Below are 10,395 nucleotides of genomic sequence, written 5' to 3'. Positions count from 1 at the left end.
GGGAAGAGCCGCGGCGCCTGTGGGCCGTGGGGGCCGGGCCGGGCCGCGGAGGCGGCTTCGGGAACCCTGAGTAGGGCCCGACTTGTTTTCAGTGCAGGGTTTGCCGTATTTCACTTACAAACTATGTGGGGTTGCTAGGCTCTTATGCATAAAATGGCTGCGGAAGGGCCTTGGGCACATAGGCACGCATCCTCAAGGTCTGTTTATGTAATGTTTAATTCAGTTTTAACTTTCTCTGAGTATTTGTATCTCATAGGAGATGAACTAAAAGACTTCAAAGAAGAAAATGCTTAAACATGCACAAGGATTGTTTTGACTTTTGGGCAGAGTAAGAGAAATGACAGGGTTATTGGTACAGTAAACTTTTGCAGAATCCCACCAAGTGTTTCCCTGTAGAAGTATCAGAGTACCTGCGGCATCTGTTTTCCTTCTCTTTTACAGTGAGCTGAAGAGACGTTTGAAGGCTGAGAGAAAAATAGCTGAAAAAGAGGCAAAGCAGAAAGAGCAAAGTGAAAAGCATTCAAATAAGCCTTCCTTGACTTCTGATTCTGAGAATAACATTGGTGCTGATGAGGAAAGCTTGGACCCAAATGTGAGCGTCTGGCCTCATGCTTACTGCTGCTGTGAGAATAAATGTTACTGATTTACATTTGATTTTTTATTCAAGGAGAACTAGATGGTTAAAAGGGAAGAGACCTACATATTGCTACATAAGGGCAGCTGTGTTTTAATTTACAACCTGTAAAATATTTTCAGTTTCTAACAAAATTATTTGGTTTTGTTTGATTCTGGTGACAGCAATACTACAAGATCCGTAGCCATGCAGTCCAGCAGCTGAAGGGCACCAATGAAGATCCCTATCCCCACAAGTTCCATGTAGACTTATCTCTCTCAGATTTTATAGAGAAGTACAGTCACCTGCAGCCAGGAGATCACCTGACAGACATTACAGTGAGAGTGGCAGGTAAAGGCTTATCTGGGATACAGAAAGGTGGTCTGTTGCTTTGCTAAGCCAAGTCTTAGCTGCTTTTAATGGTGGCATGGTCTCTTTTAATTTTGCCGATCCCCCGTTACTCGGTCATGAAGCCTGTAGCAGTGTCAGACTACTCAGGACACATCCTTTCAGACTGAGTGGACCCTTGCAACATCCCTTACAACTACAAGATCAGATTGTGATATGGGCTCCAGGACCCAAAGTTCATATGGTCTTTTGTGCACTGGTATTAATTTTGAGACTTAACTGCTTCTCTTTCACAGTTAGTGATCAGTTCAGAGCTGATGATCCTTTGTCCAAGTGATAATACTGTGGCTTTTGCCCCTGTTATCCTTTCTGCCAGGGACTCTCTTCCTGATGTCCTGCATACTTTGATATTTAGGTCGAATCCATGCAAAGCGTGCCTCTGGAGGGAAGCTGATTTTCTATGATCTTCGTGGCGAAGGAGTCAAGTTGCAGGTCATGGCAAATTCCAGGTAAGTAGAGGTATTCCCAGTAGCATTCTAAACTGAACTGCATTCTGGGGCCTAGAGATCTGTATTTGGGCATTCTATTCCTTCATCTCCTTAGGCTATTCATCTATGGTTTGTCTTAGGCAGTCAGGTAATTTTTTGCTGAGGATGTTGTGGTTGGCCTCCCTGCTAGAAGAATCCATTTTTTAAAGGATTTGGTCTGGGGAGAGACTTGCAGGACAGTTTGGAATGTTGAATTTTAAACAAAACTGCTTACATTGGTTTTGTAATTACAGGCTCTACAAATCTGAGGAAGAGTATTTCCATGTTAACAACAAGCTGCGTCGTGGGGACATTATTGGTGTAGAGGGGAATCCTGGGAAAACAAAGAAAGGGGAACTGAGTATTATTCCTTATGAAATAACTCTGTTGGCTCCATGCCTGCACATGTTGCCTCATCTTCACTTTGGCCTCAAAGATAAGGTACTTGTCATACCTGTCACTCTTGGAAGCAATTTGACAGATAGGTCTGAATGGATGACCTTTTATATCTGCTGATGGTATCAGTCAACAAAGGAACATTAGTTTTGTTTTGCTATGTTTTCCTTTGGCAGCACATTTTGTCTAGCTTGTTCTGAAGATATTTGTTCTTTTCAGGAAACTAGGTATCGTCAGAGATACTTGGATTTAATTCTTAATGATTATGTGAGGCAGAAATTTATAACCCGTGCAAAGATCATTACCTATATTCGGAGCTTTCTAGATGAGTTGGGCTTCCTTGAGGTAAGGCTTCAGTTTATTTCTGTCTGCATACTCAATGTGTTTAGAGCTTCTCAGCTTCAAGGATGCTTGATATTCAGGCTCATATGCAAGATATTTACAGAAGTGAGAATAATTACCTCAGCACGGTGTCTTTTATCAGTTTTAATGCAATGAGAGCCATTCCTTTCCTCTCTTTTTAAAGTTAAGACTATTCCTCAGTTGGTGAGGTTATGACTCGGGAAACTTTTATCAAGGTAGTACTTCAAACTACTGCTGTCCTTTCCTTATTTCAGTAAATCAAGGTGGAAATAACTACTTTGAAATGGTGTTTTGCAGGTTTTACTTCATGTAAGTAAAATTGGTTTTATCTTAAGATCTATTGCGGAGTAGCATATGAGAAAATAATACTAGCTTTGCTCTCTGTTGTATCCAGATTCTTCATTGTACTTTACAGTCAGTAAAAAGATTAGAACTTAATGTAGTTTATTTACAAGTGTTTATCAACTAAGTCTGCAAAAACTGCCACTGGGAGTTTTTTTGAGAGCAGTGGGAATCCAAACCTGTGCTGTGTCATCTCTGTCATATGTGTAATGGCTTTAATGTCTGTCTTTGATTTGTTTTTGGTTTTTTCCCAATAATTCTTAATCTAGTACTTACAGATTTTACTGTTCTGATAACTTAATCAAAAAGGACCATGAGAGTCCTTCTCAATTTATATGAAGTTTTGGTGCTGGAATAATGGATTAAGTTACTTAGGTTTGGCAAGAATGTTGGGAATAAAATAAAAGGCAGAGAAGTCAGGGAATGCCTACTCTACAATAGAGTACAATCTGGAGGTACCTGATGTGGGCAGTACTCAATCATACCAGTACTCCAAATGGCACAGTGTAGCATCATGCCATGGACAGCATGGAGAGATAGTAGTTAATTTTGAGAAAAATTAGCCAAGCTGTCATGGGTATTGTATCGTGCTCTTCAGCTGATTGTCAGGGCTTGTTAGTTCAATTGTCATCAACTAAACTTTATTTCTGATTCCAGTACTGTCTGGGATGCTGACTGCTTTCAGTTTTCTGCAGCTCAGCTTGTTTTATGGTGTAGATCTGTTTGAAGAATCCCATTAAGTACTTGTTTAGGGAGCTATATTAATTCATAGCCTACAAAATTTCTCCTCTTTTTTAAGTTCTAGCTGCATTCTTGTTCTCACTTCATCACAAATTGACTTCTCTTTTTTTGCCCTAACCTTTGTTCTTCCACAGGAGCCCTGAGTCTCATTCTGTTTCTTAGAAATGTTCCCCTTCTGTATGGCTATAAGTAGTTTTGTTGTGAATTGTGAAATTCTGTTGTGAAAATACCTGTTTTCATGCTTCTGGGTCAGTAACGGGGCATTAATTCTTGATGCTAAGATGGGAGGATATGGACAGACATACCAAAGTTCTTTGTGTTAACATAAAAGCCAAGCTGGTTTGTAAGCACAGCAGTTTAAACATGGCATATCCCACAGAATCAATTAAAAAATTGTTTGGTCACTTGCATGAGCTCTCTGTATAGGGGGCCAAGTTTTGAGTGTAAATCATTCTGCTTGTCCGTTTTTCCATCATTTGCAGCTACTTTCTCTTTTCAATGTCAAGAGACATTGAACTGAAGTCTGTTTCTTATGTAGTCGATAGTGTATATTGCTTGAAGCATAAGTAGTCGCCTTTTAAACATCTAAGAAGATGCAGCTTCTGTGAAAGAAAATTTGTAATGATTTGAACTAAATCAATTCACTGAAGCTTCCAGCGGATTGATTTAATTCTTTTTTTCTCCTTGAAATTGTGTATCTCTTCAGAAATTCATTCAGTTAGACTGTAGGATTCCTCATACATACAGAAGATCAGTTACAGCTTTTTATCTAAAGTGAATGTTTCTGTGTGTCCATATATTCCCAGCCCTTCTCACCACCAAATATTTTTGAATACTCCAAATGTTAATAGTTTTGTTGTTGTTTTTTTTTTCCCCAAAAAGCGATATTATTAAAATTGTTTAGGTTTTGCAAAATTTGCAGTATCCATGGCATTTCATTTCTTTACAGCTTTGCCACAGACTATCCTAAAGACTTCACAGCGTAAGCAATGATTTGGAGAAGATACTGAGGAAGGCTGCTACTTCTCATAAGTTTTATGAAACAGCTCTCTCTCTTACCAAGTGGATTTTATCATAGAATCACAGGATGGTTTGGGTTGGAAGGGACTTTTAAAGATCATCTAGTCCAACCCCCCTGCCATGGGCAGGGCCATCTTTCGTTAGATCAGGTTGCTCAAAGTCCCATCCAACCTGACCTTGAACACGTCCAGGGATGGGGCATCCACAACTTCTCTGGGCAACCTGTTCCAGTGCCTCACCACCCTCACTGTAAAACATTTCTTCCTTATGATCTAAATCTACCCTCTTCCCGTTTAAAACTGTTGCCCCTTGTCTTGTCACTACAGGCCTTGGTAAAAAGCCTGTCTGTGCCTTTCTTATAAGCCCCCTTTATATATAGAAAGGCTGCAAAAAGGTCTTCGCGGAGCCTTCTCCAGGCTGAACAATCCCAACTCCCTCAGCCTTTGTTCATAGCAGAGGTGCTCCAGCCACCTGACCATTTCCATGGCCCTCCACTGGACCCACTCTAACAGGTCTGCCTCTTTCTTGTACTGGGGACCCCAGAGCTGGACGCAGTGCTCCAGGTGGGGCCTCATGAGAATGGAGTAGAGGGGGAGAATCCCCTCCCTTCACCTGCTGGCTACGCTTCTTCTGATGCAGCCCAGGATACAGTTGGCTTTCTGGGCTGCAAGCGCACATTGCCAGCTCATGTCCAATTTTTCATGCACCAGCACCCCCAAGTCCTCCTCCGCAGGCTGCTCTCAATCCATTCATCCTACAGGCTGTACTGATACTGGGAATTGCCCTGACCCAGTTGTAGGAGTTCGCATTTGGCCTCGTTGAACCTCATTTTCTACAATGTAGAGAGATGATTTTGTGACAATGCCACAGCCCAGTTCCTGGCTTTGATAACATGAACACAGCAGGTTCACATTTATAGTAAATATGAATGATTCTTGATAGCTACAAATAGTTTAAGTAATTTGTCTTTACTGACTGCATGGGAGAAGTGCTGTTTAGTTCAGAATTGTTTTCATATACTGGAATGTCAATAAATGAAATACAGAGACTTTTCTTCAAAGCTAGCTGTGGTTTGTTTGCTTGCTCTACAGAGTTCTGCTTTGGAAACATTAGACAAAAGCAGGGCATTGAGGTAGGAGCCTGGAAATATTTATGCCACTGTTAAATTAATTTTTTTTGTTGTTATTATTTTACAGATTGAAACTCCTATGATGAATATAATTCCAGGTGGAGCTGTGGCAAAACCTTTTATCACGTACCACAATGAACTGGATATGAATTTATATATGAGAATTGCTCCAGAGCTTTACCATAAGGTAAAATACAAGCCCCTCATGGCTAAGCCTATATTCTCCAGGCTGTTGTGATCTTATTCTAAAAAAGTAAATGTAGCTAAAATGAGGATTATTCTTGAAGAAAGGTGGACTCATTAGATTGGAGGAAACAAAATGTATCTTGAATGAGATTTGTAAGGTCACGTTGCAGTTGTGTGTGTTTGAGCTCTCTTTAGTTCTTTTGAAAAAGTTAGTGTGTTTACTAGAATTTCCTTTTGTTTAGATGTTGGTGGTTGGAGGCATGGACAGAGTATATGAAATTGGGCGTCAGTTCCGGAATGAAGGAATTGATTTGACTCACAACCCTGAGTTCACAACTTGTGAATTCTATATGGCTTATGCAGACTACCATGACTTGATGGAAATTACAGAGAAGTTGCTTTCAGGTGACGTATGCAAGATTAATGAAAAGAGAGTAAGAATCTCTGGAAGAATTGCATATTATGTGGCATGCTCTTCTTCTAAACTTCAGGTTCCTTTTGTAGGGATGGTGAAACATATTACTGGAAGTTACAAGATCACTTATCATCCAGATGGTCAAGATGGACAGGCCTATGAGATAGATTTTACCCCTCCCTTCCGGCGACTTAGCATGGTGTATGATCTGGAAAAGGTCCTAGGAGTGAAATTTCCATCAGCTGAGTGTTTTGAAACAGAAGGTTAGATGCTGACTATGAATGTCCTATAATTCTTCCATAACAGAAGAGGGCAAAAGGTCTCAAGTTCTCAGCCTGCAGTCTGTCAGCTGCTTTTTTGAGGTGGTACTGCTTTTCTCTGGTTTTGTCTGTTACCTAAGAGTCCAGAAAGAAGCCTTCATGCCTTGCAGTCTTTGGCAAGATCTGACTCTTTTGCCTCTTGCTTTGTTGAGTATATGTGATGCTGTATACTCAAGAGGCATGATCTGGGGAGTCCTTGATCTGTTGAAGAGACCCAGCTTTTTATTTCTTACTTCTGGTTTTTGTGCAGTTGAGTCTCCATTCCAGTGATCATAGGTTAGGAGTAGGGCTTTCTTCAAAATGTGCGTATGTGCTATTTTATTCCTGGAATCTGGAGCCGTAAGGAAACGAGTTCATACTCTTTTTAGTGAATTTTTTTTTTTTTTTTCAAAAAAAAAAAAATTTTTTCCCAAATAATAATGTCCAGCAGTCATGTGGGGTTGTGCTTAACTGTTGTCAAGTTTCTGAAATATAAAATAACTTATATTTTAGTGTAAACTGATGAAAAACAAACACTATTTTTGTAGATTGACATTTAAGCTCATGTTTTCCATGATGTATACCATTAAGATCTTATAAATCACTCTAAGACACGTTGAAGGATGCAGAAAGAAAAAAATGCAGTTGCCTGGGTGGCTTTTCTAATTTTTGTCTACAACAATTTCAGAAACTCGCAGGTTCTTTGATGATCTTTGTGCAGAGAGAAATGTTGAGTGTCCATCTCCCAGGACAACAGCCAGGCTTCTTGACAGAGTAAGTAAAGGTGGTGCTTTTGTAATCCTAATGTCTTTTATAATTCTAATGACTTTGAAGTCTCTTCATGGCAAAAGTTTAGCTGCATCTGGGAAAACATGCTGAAATGCACTTCGGCTATTTCTTTATCACAGTGAGAACACTTGCTGTGTGAAAATCTTTTTTGTGTTGTCTACACGAAAATGTAGTTTACTGATGCCTGCTTAACGTGAGTACTAGAGGATTTTAGTTTGATAACTGGTCTCTTGTGCTTAAAGCAGATCTGCTTTATCCTATGTCAGTTTTGTCTATGAGATCTGTGCATTTGTATGTACCTTACCAAACTGGTAGGCTTACCGTATAGTTCTATCAACTGTATTAAGTCTTTTCCTTTGTACCCAAAATATTGCCTGATAGCTGTTCTGCTGCTGCTTTTCCTGTTGGCCTTTGTTGTAATGTCCAAATTAAATTATGGTATTATTTTTTATACAGTTTCTGCTGTGTCATTTTTCTTATCCAACTAGGACACACATTCTCTGTTAATGAAGACATTACCTTGATCAGGAATTATTAGTTGGGAAACTTTTCAGTTTTATGGTACCTTTTTCGGTAGTGAAGAGAGGGAAGAAGGATGTTTGGGAAAGGCAGCGCTAGGAAAGTGATACTATACTCCACATAATGGTTTTGCTTTTGTTTTCCCAGTTAGTTGGTGAATTCCTGGAAGTCACTTGTATCAACCCTACCTTCATCTGTGATCACCCGCAGATCATGAGTCCTCTAGCCAAATGGTAAGAGTATGAGACACAGTCAGTGTGTAAATCTTTTAAACCCTCTGCTTCTACTTTATTAAAAAGAAAAAAAAAAAGTCACATATGTGAAAATGGAGATTCTGACATTGTATACTAGTTTGTGAATTCTGACACCAACCAAGATGGACATTGGTTCCTGAGCTGTGAAACCCATCATCTAGGGAAGAGGTGTGGTGATGCTTAGTAGTTTGAAGTTTTGACAGCTGTTATTGCTAAGTGTGGGCAATCCTTCTGAAGTAATGTATGTGCTCTTTGCTTCTGTAAAGATGCTTATTTTAGGTATGGTTGTTTTGTCTTCTTCACACAGGCATCGCTCTCATCAGGGACTAACAGAACGCTTCGAACTCTTTGTAATGAAGAAGGAAGTGTGCAATGCATACACAGAACTTAACGATCCTTTACGGCAGCGGCAGCTTTTTGAGGATCAGGCCAAGGTATGGTGTCTTGCTGATAGTGAATCAATGATGCAGGCACGTAAGCAAAGAATATTTCCTATGTCTGTTCGAAATCTGTCATTAGTCCCCACTGCTGAAAAGGGTTGTTACTACTTTGAGCTAGTGTTTCTCACTCAAGTGAAAGTCTGTCATTAAAACTGAATTCCTTTTAAAAGAACCTTGCTCTCTAAGGTAAACAAGTCCAAACACCGCTGTTGATTAGTTTTTTAGTAGTGCAACTTTGTTTTGGACTATCTTCCCTTTTATTCTACCTGAAGTACTAATCTGAAAAAAAGCAAACGTGCAAAGCGTTTTCTCTGTCTTGCTCAGGTTGAAAGTTATTTTCCCCCAATTAAGCATTTATGTAGTCATACAACATTATACTTCTAGGTTCTTAAATAAATTTTCGTGTCCGGTAAGAGTTTGAATGGTGTGTAAGAAATAGTAAAACTCAGTTCAGGAAATTAGGCTATTTTAAATTGGCTCACAGAATAGAGCTGCAGACTGGAAATTACTAGGCCTGCAAATTTATAGTACTAGGTTTCTCTAGATAAGCCTCAGAAAGGAGTGACTGAAACTAATCTGGTTATTAATTAGGTATGCACATCCATGAATGCATGCGTGCCCACACATGATTGAGGTCAGATGATGCGGTCTGCAGAAACGGAATTCCTGTTCTTCCTACTCTAATGACTTCACAGTGCCTGAGAGGATTAAACAACTGTCAAAACCAGGAAAATAGACTTATGTTAACCGACTTACTTGATAGTAAATTTCAAAATGTTCAGTCAGAATGAATAATATTACAGATTTCTTTCACCTTTGGTCTGTTGTATATATGTTTGCTGTAGTTGTCTCTCATGATTATAGCCAAACTTCGCAGACGTTAATTCTATGTATTGAATGAAAATTTGCCTGAAAATTTAATGTTAAGGTAGAGATTGAGAAGAAGGATGGCAGTTCACATTTCAGGATTTCAGACTCAGCCAGAAAAGTTTGCTTTAACAGTCTTTTGCAAAGTCTTCCTTGAAACTGTGTGAGCAAAAATGTTTGTTGTTGTTTCAACACTTACACTTGGCATTTTCTAAATTTGAGAGGGTTGGCTAGTCTGCGTTTTTATTATTATGATTTTGGCACTTGGAGGCTGTCAGGGCCAGATGCATTAGTTACCATCTCAGTGTAGGGTTTTTTAATCTTTCTACTTGAGGGGAAAAAAGCAATCCCTAAACTTTGTTTCATGGAGCAACGACTGATGATTCAAACAATTATGCTTCTTAGTTGTTTCTGCAAACATTAAAGGGGAGTTGCAAGCAATAAAGAACCTGAGATGCCTTTGAAAGCAATTCAGTGCACTGTCATCTGCTGCCACATGGCCCTGGAGATAGCTTTTACTGAAGTGAAGGGCCTGGGCTGTTGTCTAGAAAGGGAACTTAGAGATCAGAAAGGAGTTGAGCCTAGAGCTGTTTTGGAAGCACCTGTACAAGTGACTTCCACAGTTCTCCAGGTGCTGAGATTCCTTCATGTTATGCATTTATGCAGCTGTGTAGGGCTTTGGTTTCATCAGTTACATGGCTGCTACAAATACCAATATTCCTCCTTTTTGGTAGGGGTTAGCAGAAGTGATACTATCTAGCTCTGTATAACCCACCTTTTACTATTAATTTTCTCATTTAGGCAAAAGCTGCAGGTGATGATGAAGCCATGTTTATTGATGAAAACTTCTGCACTGCTCTGGAGTATGGCCTTCCTCCTACAGCTGGCTGGGGCATGGGAATTGATCGCTTCACCATGTTCCTTACAGATTCCAATAACATCAAGGTGAATGTTAGACATGGCAATGCCTACTGCTGGCTTTGTCAGAGAACAGGAAATGAGGTTCTGCAAAGCAGGCCGTCTCCCTAACAAAACAAGTAACGGAGAGTGTAGCCATTTGAGATTCTCTAAGGTGAAGAACTCCACCGCAGAAAAGCTCTCCTTTGTTAGCGCTCGCTTAGAAATCTCTGTAGCGCGCCGCGGCAAG

The 10,395-nt window shown here is 39.9% G+C and overlaps 1 protein-coding gene across 1 annotated transcript; it reads left to right on the top strand.

Annotated features, from left to right (window-relative positions):
* Nucleotides 1-441: 441 nt before the first annotated feature.
* Nucleotides 442-10,193, top strand: KARS (lysyl-tRNA synthetase; the record flags this gene model as incomplete). The annotated part of the gene is made up of 12 exons (XM_009578298.1): nucleotides 442-592; nucleotides 799-964; nucleotides 1,377-1,470; nucleotides 1,743-1,929; nucleotides 2,104-2,229; nucleotides 5,547-5,666; nucleotides 5,908-6,070; nucleotides 6,170-6,343; nucleotides 7,068-7,153; nucleotides 7,835-7,920; nucleotides 8,249-8,375; nucleotides 10,050-10,193. Coding segments are annotated over 12 exons (1,624 nt in total), but the record flags the coding sequence as incomplete, so codon positions are not given.
* Between the last annotated feature and the right edge of the window lie 202 nt (nucleotides 10,194-10,395).

This window comes from Fulmarus glacialis, unplaced genomic scaffold (assembly GCF_000690835.1).
Source record: "Fulmarus glacialis isolate BGI_N327 unplaced genomic scaffold, ASM69083v1 scaffold15375, whole genome shotgun sequence".
NCBI classification, from domain to species: Eukaryota; Metazoa; Chordata; class Aves; order Procellariiformes; family Procellariidae; genus Fulmarus; species Fulmarus glacialis.
This window is presented reverse-complemented; position numbering and strand designations above follow the sequence as displayed.